This window comes from Cyphomyrmex costatus, unplaced genomic scaffold (genome assembly GCF_001594065.2).
Source record: "Cyphomyrmex costatus isolate MS0001 unplaced genomic scaffold, Ccosl1.0 scaffold363, whole genome shotgun sequence".
Lineage (NCBI taxonomy): Eukaryota > Metazoa > Arthropoda > Insecta > Hymenoptera > Formicidae > Cyphomyrmex > Cyphomyrmex costatus.
In genome coordinates, this window is record NW_017277808.1 from 1 (window position 1) to 23,841 (window position 23,841).

At 30.5% G+C, this 23,841-nt stretch overlaps 3 protein-coding genes across 3 annotated transcripts; all 3 read right to left on the reverse strand.

Moving 5' to 3' along the window:
- Nucleotides 1-4,773: 4,773 nt before the first annotated feature.
- On the reverse strand, nt 4,774-10,235 carry LOC108776586 (uncharacterized). The gene is made up of 5 exons (XM_018543249.1): nt 10,208-10,235; nt 8,005-8,142; nt 6,119-6,301; nt 5,686-5,802; nt 4,774-4,972 (listed from the first exon to the last, which is right to left on the reverse strand). The coding sequence occupies exons 2-5, from the start codon at nt 8,116-8,118 to the stop codon at nt 4,898-4,900; spliced, it is 489 nt and encodes a 162-aa protein (XP_018398751.1). The 5' UTR covers nt 8,119-8,142; nt 10,208-10,235; the 3' UTR covers nt 4,774-4,897.
- Nucleotides 10,236-13,616: 3,381 nt separating this feature from the next.
- LOC108776581 (myelin and lymphocyte protein) lies at nt 13,617-15,088 on the reverse strand. Its single transcript, XM_018543243.1, has 3 exons — nt 14,932-15,088; nt 14,284-14,391; nt 13,617-14,201 (listed from the first exon to the last, which is right to left on the reverse strand). The coding sequence occupies exons 1-3, from the start codon at nt 15,079-15,081 to the stop codon at nt 14,118-14,120; spliced, it is 342 nt and encodes a 113-aa protein (XP_018398745.1). The 5' UTR covers nt 15,082-15,088; the 3' UTR covers nt 13,617-14,117.
- A 1,738-nt stretch (nt 15,089-16,826) lies between these two features.
- On the reverse strand, nt 16,827-19,817 carry LOC108776580 (WD repeat-containing protein 63). Its single transcript, XM_018543242.1, has one exon. The coding sequence runs from the start codon at nt 19,815-19,817 to the stop codon at nt 16,827-16,829; it is 2,991 nt and encodes a 996-aa protein (XP_018398744.1).
- Nucleotides 19,818-23,841: the final 4,024 nt, after the last annotated feature.

Sequence of the window (23,841 nt, forward strand, 5' to 3'; positions counted from 1 at the left end):
TTTACAAATTAACCAATCAAGAAACACTTCGAAGTATTCGTAGTGGCAACTCGACCGCACTCTTTCACACTGGTTTTAACTTTTCGGATTTGAAACAGACCGTCATCATTTAATATTTTTTTTTAAGTTTTTAATTGTAACGGAGAAAAAATATTAAAGTAGTTTCGTGGAAACGTGGACTTTTTAAATTAAAAAATTTTAATTGAATCCAAATTTTAATTATGCAGTGATTATTTAAATTGACATGAAAGATTTTTATATTAGTCAAATAATAGAAGATTGACCATTTCGAAATAATTTGTGATCTTGAGGAGAAAATTTAGATCGTGTGAAATTATAAGAATCCGAATTGCTCTTACGTTTTGTTTGTGAATTATTGGAACGCTGAGTACTTTGACGTGTATGCTGAACGAAGGAAAGAATTGGGGAATGATCAATTTGAGAATCTACATACATATGTAGTGCGATTTGATGTTGAATGTGGAATCAGAGAGTAGTTGTCAGAATCAATATGTGCATTATTGTCAAAGGAATGTAGAGTTCGAGAACGGTTTCTGTGAGAATCTACATGGGTAGTGCGGTTTGATGATAAATGTGGAATCGGAGAGCGGTTGCTACGAGAGTCTACGTGAACAGTGCGATCAAATGGACAATGTGGAGTCAGAGGATTTCTTTGTGAAAATAACTTGATTAAAGGAAATTTACAATGAGAGAAACTATTAGGTTAATCGAAAAGTTCCGTCCATTTATTTGCAAAAAGTATAATTTTATTTAAGACACAAAATGGAAAAGTATATCAATCAAAACATTATCCATCGTTAGAAATGACTTTTTCCCATCTTTCGGGTAGCAAGTAAATTCCGCGACGAAAGAATGATTCATCTTTGGAGGCTACCCAACCTCCCCATCAGAAACCCATTTTTAAACGTCTTCATAAGAATTGAAGCGTTTCTCAACAAGTGCGTGTGCCATCAATCGAAACAAGCGGTAGTTGCGGAAGGAGCACAATTTGGCGAATAAACCGTATGGAGTAATTCAATGTTTCTTTAACAGCCTTAGTGACGTGAGGTCGAGCGTTGTCATGAAGCAAAATCACTTTATGCTGCCTTGTCTCATATTTTGATCGTTTTTCGCGCAATGCTCAGCTCAAACGGATTATTTGTTCTCGGTAGAGATCTCCTGTGACTGTTTGACCAGATTTCAACAGCTCATGGCACACTACACCCTTCTAGTCTCATCAAATACAGGACATGACCTTCTTCCTATGAATATTGCGTTTTGGCATCGATATCGATGATTGGCCTGAATCGCAAATAGTTTTAATCGGCGTTTGGGGTTATCGAAAAAGATCCACTTTTCATCGCCAGTTACAATTCGATGCAAAAAACACCTTCCTTTGTTGCCTAGCAAACAGAATTTCGCAGATGGTTTTTCGTCTATCAATGTCTCTTGGCTTCAGTTCATATGGGACCAATTTTCCTTCTGTAGATCTTTCCTAAGACTTTTAAACGATCGGAAATAACAGATTGAGCACAATTTAATGCTTCTGCAAGTTGTTTTTGCGTTTGACAAGGGTCTTCATCCACCAGCGCCTGCAATTCTTTGTCTTCAAATCTTGGCCATCCAGAACGTTCTTTGTCCTCCACATCAAAATTATCACTTTGAAAGCGTCGAAACCATTCTCTGCATGTTTTATCGGAAGGAGCACTATCACCGTAAACTTCTACAAGCATTTGATGTGTGTGAGCTTCAGTTACAATTTTCTTCCATTTGAAGCAAAAGATTAACATTTAAGTGTTAATAAATTAAGTGTTACAAAAATCTACGAAGAATGTCAAGGTCAAAGTCATGGTAGGTGTTTCCTATTTTCTAGATATTTACTGGAAAGACATATTATTGTATTTATACAAAATTATACTTGTAAGTCTAAATATCTCAGAAACTATAAAAGACCGCCGCCTAGTTGTTAAGGCAAAGTTACTCAGAATCATGACCTTGACAACATAAGTCAAGGTCAAGGTCATCGATGAGGTGTCTCCTAATCTGTATAATTACCCAGCCTTTTACCGTGGCGAGGCACTATACACACACACACAAGCATGAGCTCATGTGTGCTCGCCTTTGGCTCGAAAATGAGCACACGAACATGAGCTCGTACTTTTGTGTGTAACTACCAGTTTACCAAGCCGCCGACTAATTCGGTGTCGCTACCATCAACACGAAGTTTTTAGTTGAGTACTCAGGAGTTAGGAGCCATAAGACTCTCGTGTATGATATTCTTGTTGATACTGTGGAAATACTCCGAAATCGTATTATCGCTGCGTGTGAAAAAATACTAAATACTCCTAGAATTTTTGTAATGAAAATATATTATATATAAGTAAATAAAAAATGTATATAACTTTTAAAAAAAGCGTTTCTGAACCCATATTTATATGACTTTTTTCGTCTTTACAATGAGTGGAATATGTTCTAAAAGTTGGCCAACTATTTTTGAAGCACTATATATACGAAAATAATAGAATTATGTTTAAGAATAATTTAAAAGATATCAATTGGTATATTTAGAAAAAGGGCGAAAAAAAGTTTTAATTTTTTTCTTTTTGACATGTTTCACCAAATCTAAATATCTTGAATGTAATATATGATAAGATTTATCTGCTGATTTATTTTAGAAGTAGTCAAATCATATAAAAGCCCAGAGCAAAATATTAGCAGAATGTCGACAGATTGATAGCTGCAGATTTGATAAAAATGTTAACATATTGATCTCAACTGATGTCACATTCTGCACCTGTTTTGTTGATATAATCTTTTAATCCCTTGATCTCAACCTCTTATGCCCGTTTCCACCAATGTAGATTAACTTTATAATCTCGGTTAAACTTACTGTTCATCTTTTTCTAATTTTTAGAACTAGAAAAAGACGAAGAGCAAATTGAACCGAGATTAAAGTTAATCTACATTGATGGAAATGGGCATTAATCTCTTAAATCTTAATTTCTTTAACATTCTGTGTTAACAAATGGTACGAAAATGGAACAGAACGCTTGTTGACATTTTATGCCAGCAAGTTGGCAGCAAAAACTGAATAGGATGTTGAGAGAATCTACTATACTATATATGTAAATTAAAATGGATATTTCGGATCTACATTTAGAAACCACCGGTCTTTATTCAGTAAACGTAATTTAATATAAATATAATTATACAAATAATCACATACTTTTCTATTAACACTTTATAACACAAATTAAAATTTATAAATTAATATAAACTAATATTAACAAGTTTTTCGTTATGTTAGTAAAACGCTGACGTATTATAAATTGGTAAGTCAATCCAATGCCATGGAATAAAATAAAAAAGTCAAGTACAATAAACTTTTTTACATACAGAAGTTGAATAAAAACTGATATATGTCGTTTTTTGTCATAAGAAAAGAGTAGTCGCATCTAAGTATGTCAAATCGGTATGTATGTTTACAAATACAGATAGGTCATCAAATCTATCGTGTTCGGCAAAAGTCAATGACCATAAATTAAAAATTAATTTGAGTATATGAATCTTTTACAAATAGGAAAAATATTTTATGGAAATATTATAAAGACAAAAATATATATGTGTATATACACATATATATATATATATAAAATTATACAGATTATAAAATAAAAATTTACATTGAAAGCAAGGACATTATAATCCATATATAGGCCTGTTCTTTTTAGCTGAACTTTTTGCACGATTCATCCTTTACCTTTTTTCTCCAAAACGAAGAAAAAAGGAAGAAAAATAAACCATACAAGAACTTTAGCTGAAAAGAACATATCTCATATATAATATATTATATTAATGCAATCAACGCTCAAATTTAAATGAGAATACCGCTCTGTAGGATAGACAAAAGAGTTCTATTTATTTATTATTGTTATTTCGAATAGATTTTAATAAGACAAAATAAGATTCGAAACATTCTGTATTTCTTTGTAAATTAATCCTCTCAATTTGTTCTTTACGTATAATACGTAGCTTTCTCAAAATTCTCTTTTATTATAGTTGGTATTTAAGATTTTACTACTTTCCTAATCAAGCGGATAATTATCATTCAAAATATGTTATGTAATGACAGAGTATCTCGATTATCATCTAATATTACTTCTGTCACAGAAGTAATATGTTCACAGAAGTTCTGTGTTCATTAATTCGAATTCCAAATTCTCTCTTAGTCTCTCCTACATATGAAATCGCAAATTATTGCAACTTATTTTACCGCATTCTAAATAGAAAATTTGTTCAATTTATGTCTTCATGTATTTTAATAAAAGAACTAAATATTTATTTAAATATCTGTATCCTATTGGGACAGTGGATTTAATAAATAGACATCGAATTCTTATACAATTTCATATTTTTTAGAAAAGCACAGATTGGAAAGTAATATCAAAATAGATATTGTTGCAAATCATTCTAAAAATACATATTTGTTTGAGTATATTTGCATATTTGTATACATTTGCGTTTTTGTGCATGTCCACAAAAAATATCTGCATAAAAAATCCGATGTCTATTAATAAAGGACATAATGGTATTTATTACAATTAGTAAAAATGGTAAAATAAATTTTTTTACCGAAAATCTATAATCATTACACATATAAAAATAAATAAATATGTATATGAATGCTATATAATTTTAAAAAATATGTAACAAAAATATTCTTCGGCACTTTTCCGATACTTACTAACAATAAGTATTGAATGCTCAGCAGTCAAAATTGATCTTTACACGGCTATTAAAATATGTTTTGCTTATAAAATGTTGTTGTGCTTGCAATTTGTGTATATGAAAAATCTGTTATTTTTTTAGTAACAACCGTATAATTTGATTCTTCCATTTAAATCCCTCTATAAGTACGAAGAGCGATGATTGTGCTGAAGAGATATAAACCTGCGTTTACCAGGCCGCAAATCTAGATAACAATTAAAGTAATATTTATATAATAGTGGTATTTATACATATTGTAAACTATAATAAGATCTATATAAGTAATGTGCATGTAAACAGTTCAAATCTAACAAATCAACTTTTACGATTTTGACGTTTTTGTTAAGAAAAAATTTACTAGAAGTTGATCAAGAGAATTAAAAGTCTTTAAATGAAAGATAGTTCATTAGATTTATGACATTTTCTTAGATAACATTTATGTCACATAAGGTATCTAAATGACATCTTTTAAACGTCTTATCTCTAAAAGATGTCTAAAAGACATGCAGTTATCTGGATTGCAGTACAATTGTATACAAATTGAAAGGGATGACACATAACATTGTTATACTGTTACCGTTATCGGTATAACTTTTTTATAATAACATTTTATACGAGTAATAGTTTTTTATGACGATAACAATAATGTTATGGTTGAAATTTTATGCGTTACGTAACAATTAAGATAAATAGTTACTTTTTTTTAATGAGAAATATATAATAGTAAACGAGTTACTTTCAGAAATGACTATCCTAATCCTGGCTATTATAAAAAAATATAACGTCATTATCAAATAATTATTACAAAAATGTAAAGGTAATGGCGTTATTCATAGCACGTTATTTATCATCCCTTTAAATTAATAATTTAAATTAAATATTATTGTACATAATAATATTTTATAACATTGTACATACGGAGGCACCTAATAACACTTCATAATCATTGTAACGTTTATAGTTATTGATGTGCACCATGAGTGTCAATGAAGCCGCAAGTACCAATCCAAATGCAATGGAATGATAAAGAAGTTCCTAAAAGTATCAAAAATTATATCAATCATTACATCGTTAGAATTATTATGGAGAGAGAAACATGTTTTTATAATTCTCACATTTTTAATATTATTTAAATAAATTTTTACATTAAAGAGTATATTTTTCTTTTATCTTACACAAAAAGTACGAATTTAATTATTTACTCACACACAAGTAAAATACAAATATACACAAATATAATAGATTATGTAAATTATATTGTATTTAAAAATTAACAAAAGATTATATATAAGTTAAGTTATATTAAATATAATTACAATTTTACATATACATATTTTATTTTTGTACTTACATAAAGAGTTTTAGATATAATAGATGCAGTAGAAAAAGATGTCAGGCAACTTAAAAGAAGAATGAAAGTGCCAATCATAAACGCAGTCGTTATAAGAAGAAAGAAAAGCTCTGCGGTATTTCGATAAATTAAATTGTTACTGAATTCATGACCAGCTATTCCTACGCAAACAATACCCAGTGCCTGTTTGTAAAAATATGAAAATAATTCAGATTATTAAAGAGATAATTTTCTTATGTAAAAATTAATTAGTAAAAATTTATGTATACTCATCAGTTAAAAAAAAAACGGTACATTATAAATTTTTTCCAAATTTATAGTGTACCGCTTTTTTGTAACTGAGTGTATACATATATATACATATGTGTGTGTGTGTGTGTGTGTGTGTGTGTATGTGTGTGTGTGTGTGTGTATGTTTGTATATAATTACAATATTTGTAGGACCATTGGTATTCAAACACAAGTAAATAAAGGCCTAATGACGATGAAGCAGGATTTTGGTTGCTAAAGTAATGTGTGAATTTTCTTTACCACGTAATCAAAAATTGTTAGATTGCTTGTCAATTTAACTAAAGTGATATTACTACGGTAGTCGATTAGAGTTGCGGTGTAAGTCTGAAAAATTTCGGCACGCGATTGAGTGACTACATACGTGATAAATAAAATTCACACATTACTTTAGCAACCAAAATCCTGCTTGATCGTCATTAGACCTTTATTTACTTGTGTTTGTATATAATTGTATATATGTAAAAATTTACAATAATATCTATCATTACTTTTAATCTATCGTTAATTTTCAATTAACATCTTAAAGATGATGGTAAGATCGAAACGTTATCCATAACTTATAGTCTATTAATTTATCAATTTATATTTAATCCTCCGTCAACAATGTTCAATTTTAATGGCACAATTGATTTTTGATTGTAAATTCCGATAAATAAATTTAAATTTGAAAAAAAAAGTAAAATGCAATCTAACTTTTATGATAGTAAAACGTCGTTAAAGCTTTCACAAGTATGTACAAAAATTTTTTTTAATTTTTATGCAGTGTGAAACAATATAATCTGCATTGAATGTCGAAGACCCAATTGCGGACGAAGAGTGAAAATTTCTATAGCTGACGAAGGCTTAATATATTGCATAATATTTATGTTACAATATTTAGAATTGTTTTCACAAAAAATCTGCTTGATTCATTTAATTTTTTTTAAAGTTGTATTATACAATTTATATATAATAATTTACTGAAATTATTGTTTTTATTGAAAAATTATTGCTATTATCCATAATTAACTTCACACAAAAAAATATTCTGCCATTTAGCGGTTCTGTATTAATATCAGGCGATTTTCCATTTATATACGACCTATAAAGAAGATATTCTATAAAATAAAGGAATTTTATATAAAAAAAAATAAAGTGCTGGATTTATAATTGCAATCCTCTTAATGCTAGAAAAATGTCTTGCACTTACGCGCGCGGTACCATGTAAATAACAAACTTCGAACAATAAGTGTGTCGCTAGTATCGTGTTTACCCAGAGAGCACTTCATATCCTCTTATTTCAAAAGACCATTCCAGTTATTATAATAGAATTTTCTATAGAGAATTTATTTATATTTAATCATAGCTCACACATGTGTCCTCAATTTTTTAGATGAAACGTGTTGTAAATATGTATACACGCGCTTGATTCATGTAAGATTTTTGCTTAGAAGAAATGCTAAGAGGAATTTTCCGTTTATCGACAGAATACTTTTTTTGGGGTGTAAAAAACCAATTTGCATTGAAAAATAATAATGAACGCTTGAAGTAATTAAGAAATTATTAATAATAACTTAAGTAAAAAATTAAATATAATATAATAATTAGATGTATACCAATTGTAGCAGCTTCAAAATACCGCTCCAAGTTTTCAAGTAACCGGTATTGAGAACGATCGTGGACGAGCCGCTTGTCACTGTTTGCGTTCTAATCGTCACTGAATGAGACATCTTTTAGTGGATTTAATGTCAATTCTGAAAATGAAGATGATTGTGTTCTTTTTATTTTCTCTCTCTCTCTCTCTCTCTCTCTCTTTCTCTATTGTTATTTATAAAGATTCCATTCAATATGCGTAAGCAGAAACGTTTACTTGCGTCAAGTAGGACAGGGTCAAGATTTCGAGATGTGACCTACATCGAGCAAGAATCTTCACCGTTTTTCCATGTAAACAGGAATACCTATGTACTTTTATTTTCCCTCGAAGTTCGAAATTTGTATACCTTTGCAAGTTATATGTACATTTATGTATACTTTAGTTATATATCTATATTATATACATATAGATATATGTGTATATGTATTCGTGGTATGTAAACTTATATATGTATATATGTACAAAACATCCTTTAATGGTCCGAAATATCCAGACACACCCTTTAAGTTTGTCCGATCAATAGTGCGTAGAGACCTTCGGATTTACTTTCTCTCGCTGAAGAGACGCCATAAATACAAAAAAAATATTTTGATTCTGAATGCTAATTTTTGTAATTTTTATTAAATTTTATTTTATATTATTTATTTTATATTAAGTTAAATTATATGTTAATGAAATTAGCTGTAATATACTATTAATATAATAATTATATTAAATTTGATATGTACGATAGTTGTAATAATGCCACATACATTTTCATTTAAATTATGAATAAATTGAATTCAATGTATGATTATACAAGTTTGTAATGTTTCTTTTAGTGTAAACAGTATTCTATTGATGTCGTATTTCTCTAATAAATAAAATTAAAAATTGAATAGTTCATCAATAAGAACTACATCAAAATAAATATATTTTATATCTTGCTTCTTCCAATTGTAATAACTTATTATTATTCAAACATTTAAAAATAAATTGCAAAAAGTATAAATTTTAAAATCTTATAAAATATAAGAAATAATCACAAAATAAATATAAAATAAGTTTTTATGCAAAATGACAATGATTTATCGTAAATAAATATAGGAAGTATATAACAATTGTTTAAAAATGTTGAATAGAAAGAATTATGGCTTGCATTTTATACATAATATTTTATGTTTATAATATTGTAAATAAACATTAAATACTAAATTGTAATATAAAAATATAAGTATAATGTAATAATAAGTATTAATATAAGTATTAATGTAATATAAAAACGTTCTTTCGTACCTTTTAAAAAGATTACGTATGCACTTCTCAAATTTCAAAATAACTTCACATACAAAATGATTAGATATAATAACATATGGAAAAGAAGAAAAAGAATGTTACAAGTTTATTCTAAAAGTTGGACGAACCACATATTTATACTGTGATATTAACAATGAGAAGTATCAAAATCAGTCATGTGAAAATTTGGCATTACGTGGAAATTGAAGCCCGCGTTACGAACAAGCAAACGTCCGCTTACGCAGTCATGAGTTATTTTTAAGTATTCAGAACACACACATAAGGCGTGAGTTAAAAATTTATCAAAACCACCGATCGAATATGTCATTATATCTGATAAATTCTGTTGATGTTTCTTAGAAAAGATAGTAAAATATCGCCATTGATTATATTGTATCTTTAATATAAGAGTATATATATGATACTATAAATACTTTACTCATATATTTTCGACATATTATATTGAGTAAAGTTTAAACCTGATCTCTTACTAATTTTATTAAAAATTTAACAATTTACGCTGCAATTGCATAAAATGCGAATCCTTTAGATATATTCTATTATACAATCAAAACATTGGATTCAACACAAATGAGAATAAAAAATATCTTTTGAATTTTCTTGACAGTGTAAGAAAATTTTGTTACTACGTTAATATTACAAATATATTTGCGTAAGTTTAGGTTATAATTATTATCGAATTATTGTAATTTTCAAATATTACGCGTTTATTTTTTATATGTGAAATTATTCAATTTATATTACAATTGGATAGATAATTATTCAAAATAAAATTGAATAAAAAATTATTTAATATATATGATGAATAATGAATCAAATTTTAATCAAAAATATAAAAAATCGCACATGCCATACGAAGATATACTAACCTGAAAACACGTTGTTACACACCAGCCGTCAGCGACTGACTGAAGCATTGCGTTTTGAACGGGAAACCAAGGATGACGTCATTGATGATATCATACATCCATACATTTTTAGATATAACGTGTGTACGTATACTATAATCGATGTAAATACACCGCGATTCTTAATGAAGTAAAATAAATAAACATATTGAAGATCGTCTTTTTGACGGAAAATAATTTAATAAACAAAGAATATAAAATAACGAATGCGTGATAAAGCGTTTAGTATTGTTCACAACGGCATGCTAATGTAATGTATTAATTTGCATCTTCTACATATATTTATATGACTCTTTGCATTCATATCCAATGCAATATAAAAATGGAAATATTCTGCATGAAAACTGTCTATATACAAAAATCAATCCTCGAATGTTATTGATGTCTTATGTCTTATGTATGTACATAAATAAACAAAATTATTGCGCTAAGCTACACAGTAAGAATGATATATTTTTCTAAAATATCTAAATATTTAACTATAAAATACTGATCTGAATATAATTTTATTGGATCATTATAATAATTATGTATAGAAAACTTAAGCATGACGAACAATAAACTAACAAGAAAAAGGAAACCGCAATGATTAACGGTCAAAGCCAATAACGGTCAAAGCTGGATCACAATGCTTATTAAAATTATGTGTGAATTTTATATACCGCGTGTGTAGTTCCCCTATCGCCGAAATTTTTTCAGACTTACAACGCAACTCTATAACTACCGCAGTAATATCATCACTTTTTAGTTAAATTGTCAAAGCAAATCTAACAATTATTTGATGCTTGTATAGCATCTTATTACGATACGACTCCTTTTATCTCCTTATGTAGAGCATAGGACGTCTATAGGCCTCTTCCTCTTTTGTCCGAGGCCTATATTCGTTTCTCGAATCAGATTGTTTTTCGGATTTGTGGGTGATTGATCCACAGAATCCTACCTCAGTCAGATATTAGAGACAAATATCTATAACTAATATGTATACTGATGTATAGGACCTACAGTTTAACGCCGAATCCGAACGGCGCTGATGATCATAGATCTTTTGATCACCAGGTGGAGCCATTTTTTGGCTCATTAAACGCGAAAAATCGCGTTTGGGCGCACGTGGGATTGAACTCGGGTCTACATATCGCGAGTCAATCGCACCGAGCGGTGAGCCACTCGACACCACATAGCATCTTATTAGATCTTTAATAATATGTTGAAAGACATATATTAAAATTTGACGATGTAAATTTTAAAGTAATGATGAATCTATAATCTGTGAAAAATAAGATTGCGAATTCATTACTTTAAAATTTACATCGTTAAATTTTAATATATGTCTTTCAACATATTAATCATATTATTAAAGATCTTGTTTGATATCTACTATATTTAAATCACTCAGATTTTATATTAATACAATAAAAGCACTTTATTAATCATCGTACATAGAGAAGCGAAAAAGGTTAAACCTCCAAAGACAAAGACGACTCGGAAAGACAGAAAACAGCAGCAAGACAAAAAACAACATGAAAATATAATCATCGATAAAATCATTCCTCGGCAATAGATTCAATTCACAAACACCTGTAAACTTACATTAACATTAACTTATAAAATTACATCTCAACAGATCTAATAAGATGCTATATAAGCATCAAATAATTGTTAGATTTGCTTTGGCAATTTAACTAAAAAGTGATATTACTTTCGGTAGTTATTTAGAGTTGCGTTGTAAGTCTGAAAAAATTTCGGCACGCGATAGGGGAACTACACACGCGGTATATAAAATTCACACATAATTTTAATAAGCATTGTAATCCAGCTTTGACCGTTATTGGCTTTGACCGTTAATCATTGCGGTTTCCTTCTTCTTGTTAGTTTATTGTTTATCAATTATACAGTCGTAAAAATGATTCTAGTATATGATGAACAATGTTGCAAAAAATTTTATTTTCTAGCAATTAGCTTGAACACGTCCTACATAATTATTTTAACAATCTAACAAAACTAATTTCTAAACTATATGTAAAATACAGATCAAAAAATAATTTATAAAACTTAAATTTGAGATTGGCAGTAATATAAAGGATAAATAAGGAACACATACTTATAATATTAGTTTTTAATTTTACTTTATTTATATGTATATAGCATCCAAGCTTAAAAATAAACTTCGAAAATTAAAAAAAATGTTTGAACGCAGATATATATGTATATATATTATGTATATATCACCGCGCACCTACGTTATTTACGATGCGCAGTAAGTAGTGCTACACATAAACAATATTATAACAATATTTAAATTAACAATTTTTCGAAGATATATAAATGCGTAAATGTCAACGCGGTGTGAACTGAGAAATAACGAACAATTAAGTGAGAAAGATAAATAAGAGTGAATGCGTTCTTTCACACTAAATGATAATAAGAAAAAGAGCACATAATCTTAATTGCCAGCATAATGTCCGCTTTTAGTTTCAGTTAATCGCGTCACTAGTACTATCGCGCCGGCAATGATAACTTGCGAACACTACTAAGAGACGCGCAAAAGCATTTTTTGAATGTAGACTTCTTATTTAAACGTAACGAAAAAACGATTAATCGAGCTTTAAGCTATATCCATAACCGATTCTGTCAAGATAAAAATCTTCCTTAATCCATACAACAAATACGATTTACATGAAAATGAGTATAAGAATGTAAAAGGAAATTACATTATATCCGATCTAGAAAGAATATGTATATATAATATATATACTTATGTCATATCTATATATATTATGTATAAAGAAATATATATATATATATGTGTGTGTGTATAAATAAATCTCGCGAGAGTGCGCAAGGGTACGGTTAAAAAATAACGCATTTATATCTGTTGTACGAGAAGTTAAAACAAAACGAATTGACGTAATTTCCGGCAAAGATCATCCAATGTAGACTTCGCTAAGATAGTTTTAGATAATGGAGCACGTCTTTGACGATTGAATTGGATTGAAAGCCAACAATAGTCCTTTGGAAATTTACCGTACACTGCAGATATATTAAGGTTTCTTAAAACTATTTATCTTGTCGTCGATCAATGGATTATACGATCGAAGTGCAGTAATACAAACGAAATGACGCCAGTCTCATACGTAATTTTACAAAATTAACTTCAGATCTGTATGTGATATTAAATACAATAGAGATATAATTTATACAAGATGATAAATTATTTAATTAAAAAGTTAATGAAAACTAATAAAAATAGAGATGATGAAGAAATTAAATGATAAAGATTTTCAGTATATAATTTAACGACTATATAACTTTATCTAAAGATACATATTTATTTCTTTATTAACAAGCAAGTATAATATGTAAATAACTCTTATCATGAAATTACTAGAATTTTCGATAAAGACAATCTTTTGGCATTTAAAGTAATTATAAAATAGGTGTTGATTTCATCTCTTTAGATTAATTCTGCGCTATAATTCTCAGTAAATTACAATTTTCGCACAAACTTAATAAACATTATTGTCTTCAGGCAGGTATCTCGAATGTAGCATTCCGTTCGCTTCTGCGACTTCGTTGCAGAAAACCCTTTTCGATGCGGCACCGAATTTCGTTCTAACGACGACGATCTCGACAAATAACTAATTTTAAGGTACATAGGTACAGAGTCTTTTTTTAAGCTACACACGATCTGAGGAGAATCACGCCGGACTAGTTTCAAGTCGTCCCTCTCAGCGTTGACTTTCTTGTCAAGCATGATTTTGGGACCATGCTAAAATTTCCTTGGACGGTCGCTGAGAAATCGCGGATCTAATCGCGGCAATTGTTGTTGTATGCTCTTCAGGTACCTGGCTTATCCTCTGTAGGCCAACGATGCTCATTGCGTGTTAGTGCTCTTCCATTCGACGTATAGGAAATAAGCTCCGGCGGCGTATGCGATGGTATTGAAGATTCCAAATATCTATAATCAACGTTGATTGTATTTTAATAACATTGATGATTACTTTTACAGTTTTTAAAAGTGTCATACTAGCAAGCCTCACCCCAGCAGCGATATTCGATGATGAATATCTGTATGCGCTCCAAACCGATAGCTGAACGATGAATGCGATCATGTAAAGCAAAGTTGCTGAAGATGTATTTAGAAGTTCCTAAAAAAATGTTCATTTTTTAATTAAACACACATTACAACTTAAAACTGATTTCAAATATATTCATGTTTGTAAAAAATAAAAATAAAGTCAAATACAAATTTTTTTAAATATTTATGATAAGGCTCAATAAGTATTCAACTAAATAATATATTGAGATAAGGGCAATGAGCCAATTTTCATTAAAATCTTTCTTAAAATCAATCTAATATATTGCGAAGAATATCACGTAATGTTGGCGTTTCGTCCCGGCTTCCACTACTGGACTCATCAGTAAGGTATTGTAGTGGAAGCCTACCTTAGACGCCTGTTTTAGTTATTAAATCGAGATTCTATATATACAGAAATAAGCGTATCAAAGCACTTACGAGAATCTTAACGAATATCTATAGACCTCTGATGGCGGGTCGACGTACAAATTTTTTTTTTAAATATTGATGTCAAGTGACATGCAAATGACATATGAACAGTGGAAAGAAATGAGTTAAAGACACGGTTTGTTTAGCAATTCCGTCTATAATTTCTTTTTTTCACACTCACAGTTAGAATCCAGTTGATGGGCACCTTAAGCACCTCCCGGAGGGACAGGAAGTATATGACGCACCACATAAGTGTAGATATGAAGCATATTACCACAACAAACAGAAACCAGTGCGTTGCACCTGTGTACGCTGGAGACGCGCACGCCATACATATTATGCCCAGAACCTGAAAAATTATTAAACGCTTTTGTTATCATCACTAAGTAGCTAACCTAAACTAAAAGTTTTAACAATCATAATGACAGAAATAATACAAGCTGCACAAGCCAGTATGTAATTGATACCATTTTTATTATGCAATTTCAATTTTATTTATATGTTAACATGTTATTATGCTTACGATTCACTTGATGCTACAAACGCTTCAAAATATTTATAGCGTTAAGTGGACTACACCCTATATTTAAAGAATGTTCGACTGTAATTAGTCAATTATTCTTACATCTACAGTCACTTACAACTACGTTTACGCGATTGTAGAATGGGCTTAAAAATCATTTGATACAAAAAAAGTTGTCAAAATTTAAAATTTATTTTTCGTTCGTACATTTGGTCATAAGTACATGTAAAAAGAAAAAAACTAGTCACTAAAGTAAACTATTTTATATCATTTTAACCGCAAATTAATTTAATTATTGCAAAATTAAAAGAACAAATCTGACTAATTTTATTTTAAGTAGCATAATTTAGTCTTATAAGTTGTAAGAATTTAATTTATTCTTTTCGCAACTATATATATATATATATATTCATAATTAATATGTATTATTTTTTAAAAGTTAATAATTTAATAAAATATTTAAGGTAATTCGGAAAAAGATGCCACTTCGTTTATGATTTTTTCATATAACGCGGCCATTCTGAGCACAAGCATGTGATCAATATTTGCGCAGTTACCGACGGAAAAATGTTCGTACCAATCAACGTAAAAAAATACAATTTGATGAAATTGACAAAAAGGTAGGTTGTAAAATATGATATTATATAATATTTGATAAAGTTAATAGCTAAAACTTGCTGTAAAATCGAGCAAATGATGTACGATTTTGATCAGTTTCCTTGCAATCATATAAGTAACTGGTAGAAGTTATGATTTATAATATTCTTATATGCATAAAAGTTACAAGGACAGCTTTCCCTTATATTTTGAGAGCAAAATGACAGTAAGTACAACGTATAAAACATTTTTGTGCGTAACAACGTTAGTAAAACGATTTTATAAATTAAAATTTTGGATGCTTTGTATATATATAATTTGAAATACTTTAAGTTAATAAAATGTTGTTTGAATAAATAAAAGTATGTCCAATTACTTATTTCCTAAAAATTATGTTGTTTCATATTTCCTTAATTTATGTTTTATCATAAATTTGTATATTTTTATAACTTAAATTTTTAATTGCAAGACTGTTATGGATAAACAAAACATGCAAGTTTTATATATTGCGTTTACATTATTTATATTGTTTGTGGCATCTTACCACATCCGTGTGTAAATATAAAAGAATGCCATTTTTGCAGAATATGATATATCAATTTTTTTTAATAATATACTTGTATATAGTCCATACAGAATATCAAAAGTTTAATTCGTTGATTTGTATAAATACAAATAACATTATATCATAGCTTAATTCAATAACATGAAGAAAGTATTCAAAAATAAATGTTTAAGTGTTGCGTCTCCCCTTTGAGTCATCTTATGTGTAATTCATTGAAGAAATTTTCTGAGCACTTAAACTATCTTATCTTATCAATTCATATTTACCTACAACCTAAATTATCATCGTGCAAAATTGAAATAGTAGTCGCTCTTCTTGTAGGAGAGCCTTTTCAGATATGTTTTTGCATTTATACAAATTATTTATGTTTTGTAATCTTTTTTAACCCTTTTTACAAAGGTGTTCCATCAAATTTTGGAGAATGCAGCTTCTCCGCTATCATCTTTCGTGCCTCATCTCTAATTTTATAAAACTCTTTCAGATATATATCTATTTCTTCATCCTTTACCGTCTCACGTTTTTCTTCCAAAATCTCATCTTTTTCCATGCTATCGTAATGTTCAGGAAATTTGAGAGACATAAAATTATCAAAATGCTTATCCTGAAGAGCAGCTTTGTTTTTTGCTTTAATCATCTTCGCATTCCTCTCTTCAGCTAAACGCACCAATGGCAACCTCTTCTCCTCTAATTCCTGTGGAAAAAATGTCTTCTTCTCTAAGAGAACTTTTTTCATTCTCTCTTGCTGACGCAGTTTCCATACAGTATCTTTAGATTTCGGTTTTTTGCGTTCTTCTTCTTCGGCCTCCAATCTCAGTCGTTCTTCATGTTCTCTATGAAGTTTCATCCTTGTCATTTCAAGTTTCAATCTATGTTCTTCGTCTGCTCTAGTTTGCCTTCTAGCGATAGCTGTCGTGTCATTTTGAAGAAAATCTTTTAACCACGAAGAAAATATTTTCTTTCTTCTCACCTCTCGCCATATATATTCTTCAAACCAGTCCATTCTTTCAAGTATATCATCTTCGAATTCCTTTGGTTCCTCAAAAATACGAAATGCACTATTGCAGTCACCGGCACCGATTAGCTTGGTATCGTATTTACACGACTCTTGAAGCGATAAGAGAGTTATCGGTTTTCTAGAAATAGTCTGTGTGAGCACTGGCTTATTTGCCCATCTTTTGATATCCCAAACCTCCAGATCGCCAAAACTAGTACCCATCAGGAAAGTTCCTGGTTGATGACCCCAGCAACACGCGGTATATACGCAATTAGATTTTCGTTTAAACAGAGGAAGATCCAGATAGTCATCCTTCCAAATGGCGAAGACGCGGCCGCCCATCGTCAGGAGAACATTCGAAAGATGTGGCGATCGAAGAATCGTTGTAACGGGACCGTCGTGTGCAGACAAGCAATTAAGAAGTTTGCACTCCTCTAAAACGGACGTTTCCGTGTCAAACATTTGGCCCTCCCAAGTGCAGCAAGCAAAATGTCCCTGCGCTGTACCAATCCACAGTCTTTTCGTGTAGTCAACATCCGTAGAATCTAATTCATTACGCCTACCACTTTCTTGAAAAACATCAACGGATGGAAGGCACAGCTGAAGAGGTGTAAAAGATTGGTTCTCGGAAGGTCGAACGTTCAAGCGATACGTTGGCCGAAAAATACCGTTAAAATTCTTTCGATCGTTAGGCTTCAGCTGAGAGGTTACGGAGTATCTAAGAAGATCCCAAATGGCGACGATACCATCCTCGGAAATCGTTAGAAATTGAGAGCTCGAGTTGGTAGACAATTTCGTCAGTTTTCCGGATGGCTCTATCCTATAATTATCAGGAAGCCATTGTATTCGACGAATTGGCAGCTCGTGTGAATGATCCTGATCGGATATCATGAACGCAGAGGTAATAGAAACGGTGTCCTCAACATCTCGATCTTCTATCTGCCCGTGAATATTCCAGATGATTACCTGGCCGGACGCAGAACCGCCGACTATAAAGTCGGCATTCATTGGACAGAAAGAGATGCAGTAGATTGCCTGATGACACCATAATGACAATTGAGGCCGAAGAGAATCAGCAAGGGACCACAATAATACTGTCGGCTCCGGTTTCGACACAACGCCATGCTCTGACGAAAATCGGGTGATTTCGCGCGACGATGCAATAATGTAAGAAATAGCCACGTATTCAACAAGAGCTGGATGCCAGGAAACGTCGGAAATAACCTTGCCAACTGTGAAACTCAAGTCGATGAAGGAGAAGAGTTCTACGTAAGCGAATTCATATCGCGGCCGGGTCATTTCGTATTCTCGCTGTACAAGCATCTCGATGTCATCCACGTGCACGTTCACGACTGTATTGTAACACACAGCGTCAATCATTTCTTGAGCACGATTTTCCAAGAAGAGCTCCAAGGAGCTCTTTTCTATCGGTTTTTGTTCCGCGTCAATCTCGGACATTTCTTTTGATCCTTCGGTCGTCTTCTTTTCTTCAGACTCTTTTTCAGATTTCTCCCCGGCCAATTCTTTTTCTTCCATCTCTTTTTCCTCCTCCTCCAATTCAGCGTTATCATCTTGCAATCCCAAAGTGTCCTCATAACAGTATTGGGTCCAGGCGTTCTTAGGATAACCGGGATAAGTTTGTACTTCGATTTCCCGCGGCTCGAAGTGCGTTTGGATCATTTTGGAGACGCATTTTCTCTCAACATTCTCAAAACTCTCATATGGAATTAACTCCACATAACTGTCCCAAGATCCTTCTGAAGATCTGTCATAGAGCTGTCGGTTTAGACCTAAAGATTTAATAGGAAGACATACTTCCACTTCGAAGGACTCTCTCGTGCTTCTGACCAAGCTCTCATCTAATGCCGTCTCACTTCCGAGAGATTTCCACGATCTACTGACCTTCTTGATCTTTTGAATGACCTCACTCCTGATTTTTTTACTGATGTCAGCATTTCTTTTCGTTATTACCGATCTCGCATCCTCCGTTAAACAGATCACAAACTCCTGACCGATTAATTCAGTAGACGAATAGCCCACAAGGAAAGTATCGCCACCGTAAGCTTCGATCCTATCTCGATATAGCTCCAGTGACGAGTCCACAATGTTGGCGAGCCTCAAAACAGCTTCTCGCGATACATAAGCCCAAGGATATTCCAGAAACACGTGCTCGCCGACTGAGCAACCCAGTTCTCGCTGAACTTCGGGATCGAGACTCACATGCTCCACATTCTCGATATTTTCGTCGTGCAGCATCCAACTCGATCGGTACTTAACCCCTTTCCACGACATTATTCTCGTGACTCGTAACACGTAGCAACTACTAATGCGAAACAGCCACTCTGAGAGTAAATCCAACCGTGAACAGCATCGATCAAACGACGCCATTCCCAGAATACGGTTTCCAAGAAACTCGCTTTGAAACCATAGCAAAAGACTTTACGCGGTTTCCCGGGGTTTTCGTAAAATTCTTTCTTGGAATTATATAAATGCATTTCTTTATTTCGTCTTTATCATTTTTGTTTTCATTCTTTATAAGTACATAACATATATCGCATTATATTGCTGCAACATTAACGTTACTTTATGTTATAACATCAGTATTGTCCCTTGTTGACTGAAATCATTTGAAATAACTTCACGCCTCGAAAAGTATGCAATTTTTCATTAACATAGCCCGTTACAAACAGTAGCCGCTACTTCTATTTATTATAGCTCCAAGTAGTAAGCACCTTACAGTACTTTACTTTTAAGTCCTCAGCGGCGATAATACGGCACGCTTATAGACGATGTGATCAATGTTGACCTTTCGCGTGCGACTTAAGCGACTGCCGTGTCACTAAATATACACGGGTGACTAGAAAATACACTAAAGCGAGGAACGCGTAATGCACGTTTCTATATACCACACATAACGCAACAATTCTAATCCACAAGTCAAGTTAGATATTGAATTTCATCTGAGAAAAGAGAAAATTCAAGATGGAGCAACGTATCAATATTGCAGAAATTATGACTCTTTAATTTATTTGACATATGCTAACTTTACTAAACTTTTGATTGTATATTTATCTCCTCCAATATTTTTATAACTTTTAATACTTTTAATCCTTCAAGGACAATCCGAGTTAAAACTATATCGTTTCATTAAAAAATCTATTTAAAATTTTGTAAAAAAAACAAGTTTATTATTCGTTCAAAAAAATTTTGACAAAGCTGTTTAATTTAATTTTTTTTTTATGACATAAATTTATTTTTATACATCTTTAAAAATTTGTATACATCTTTCTTTTCAAAACAGCATTTGTCATGTTTTCCCGATAATTAAAAACAACAATATTGATTCGTTGCATTCTTCTAACGAGATAATCACGTAAAAACATAGTAAAATATTATTGGAAAAATTATAAGATGACTTAAAATAATATATCTTGCAAAATTTAAATAATAAAAATAAAAGAAAATAAAATAAATATAATGCATTATAAAAAAGCACCAACTATTAGACGTGTTTTCTATTCTAACTCACAATTCATTAATTCCATACTACAGCTTAAATAGACACAATTAGGATGTTCTTCGCGTGGCTCGTTATAATCATTACGTTAAATATGTAATGCATGGCGTAATGGTGCGGTACGCTTATAATACTCAGTAAGTATATGAATAGGTAATTTAAAAACGACCTACAATTTTCAGCTGGATATAATTAACGAGAGAGAATAAGCATTTCAAAACAATTATATTATAAATATATATAGTAACAAAAAGAAAAACGTGTTTTTAATTATAAAAGGTATTCAAAATAAAGTCAAAGTTCGAATTATTTCAACTATATTTTGACATTGAAAAAAATACTAATTTTTAATAAATACCATATTTGTTTAAACAGTTATAAGTAAATATTTACTAAATGTACAAATATATTTATTTCATATAAGAACTATTAATTTAATTTAACTATTATATTTTTATTAAATAAATATTTATTTACTATTAGTAAATGGTTACTTACAATCAGTACTATTGAAAGAAATACGTATATTAAGATTTAATAAATTAAGGTTTAATAAATTGTCAGATTATCGCAACAAAAAGTGGTACAAAAAAATTGAAAATTGATATACGAACGGTTTTCACAGTCTTTCAGATATCAGTGTTATTTTCACGCAACGTAAAAGTCAATATCGTAGATTCAAGAAAAACGGCAATTCCACGGTAGTGGAGTCCGTAAGTATTCGATTCATTTCTAAAAATAACAATGCGTAAAGAAGAATATTTTCTTTAATCATCATCAATCGATTTGTGACCACTAATCACATATACCATATATAATATATTATCAGTTTTTGGCCGGAGACGCGTATCCTGATATTGGACGTTATATAAATATTCGAGTCGCACTATAAAGATAAATGTAGGGGTCAGGCAGAGTTTCGCTAATAAGGCACGTTGAAGCTAGATACATAGATGCATGATTCACACGTGAAGATATATTCGCAGTGACCATATCTGCGTAGTTATGTGAAGATAATCTGAAACGCGATCCGCAGTAACGTATACTATAATATGTATCGTTTTCAAATATTATTTCATATAAAACTACGTATACATCCAAGCTATAAAGTTTCATACTATGATAAGCGTATTCTTCAAGAGTATTTACAATTGTTTGTATACATTTTCAGCGATAATAAACGATCCATCCCTATCTTAACATTGTAACGATCACGAGAAAGAACCCTTCCCAAAGAGACAAAGAAATTGCATTCATTTTATATGCCCACAATGATCCGTCTATATGATGCCAAGAAAGGCGCGTGTGTTTTCACGAGCTACTCAGTTACGCGGAACGAGTGAAATTACACCAATATGCGAACCGGCATAGAGATAACGCCTGCCGACGTCGACGAGAAATCTCAGTGACCCACATTCATCGGTTGTATGCAGTTACTAAACGACAACGTTACAGCCTACGTATTACGATGGATATGTCCCTTCCGTTAACGTCATCATTGACTAATTAACTCAAATGTAGTGTATGACCACGCGAGAAAGAAAAATGTTGTGTGCTTCACAGAATTATGCAATTTATTTCAAAGCATTTATTAATATCAAAAAATAAAAATTAAGCTTTTGTACTTTTCGCTTCAATTTTTCCTTTTCTATCGAAGTAATTTTATAAAATTTATTATTATAACATACGATGGAGCATTGGTTGCGTGAGAAAATTGAATGAGAATGTCGTACGAGTTTATCTGTCGATATAAAAAGGTATATACATATATGCTGACCTTCATACGTTAAAGTTATGTGATGAGAATAGAAGTATAGTTAAGTGTTATTGCAACTTTATACGCTTAAAATGGTTTGTTTATCAATAAAAAATACTATTAAAAATAAATATAAAAAAATAAAATAAAAAATTTTCGTGGACAATTAATTTTTTTATTCGCATATAAAAATATTTTATATCTCAAAAATATAATAAAATATTTATTACTTTTAATATATTAATTAAATTTAACATCTTTACGTAAAGGCAATTTAAATAGATATATAAAAATAAATATTTTACGTAAAAATATCATACTAAATGTAAAAATAAAATATTTGCTTATTATTAGAAATCGTAACTATGAGCAAAAATTATACTGGATTGCAACAATTACTGACCGTATATACGCTTGGTTCATCATCTTTTGCGACCATCTGCTCATTAAAATTACTGAATGAAATAATAGTCAACAATTGCTAACACGAGCATATATATTATAGCAATTTCACAGCAAAAAATCCAATAAATGTTATCACATTCGTAATTAGCGCATCAAAATCTATACCAAGAACAATTTTATTTATTTTAATGCCAGAACGATGTTGACCAGTGTTTTTTAGAACTCCAATGAATCTTTATTTTATTTTTTTATGATCTACATTATAAAAGACATTGAAAAGAGAAACAATAAGAAAAAAAGTAAAATTTTTCTAATAGAAATAATAAATTTATTAAATTTATTTATATTTATATTTTAAATTATTCATTTATATTTTATATCTTCTATATTACATTGTGCTATTCGAATTTCCGGCAAATAAACAAATAACACAGATGTCACGTACAATTAAAAGACTAATAAAAATTTTTAATAATGCTGAATTTATTTTGGCATTATAATTAAATTTGATCGTTGGTAATTTATCTACAGTAATACTTTTTAAACATTTCATAAATAAGATTTAACAATTTATTTTTATAAAACTGTACTCTAAAAACAGTAAAATCTATTAACGTTTTCTATTTGTTTTTATTCGAGATGTTTTCAACTCTCTAGAATTATATAGCACATTACTATAAAATTCTCCTTTAAACAATCAGGTTAAAAATAGATTTATGAATATAAACATCATA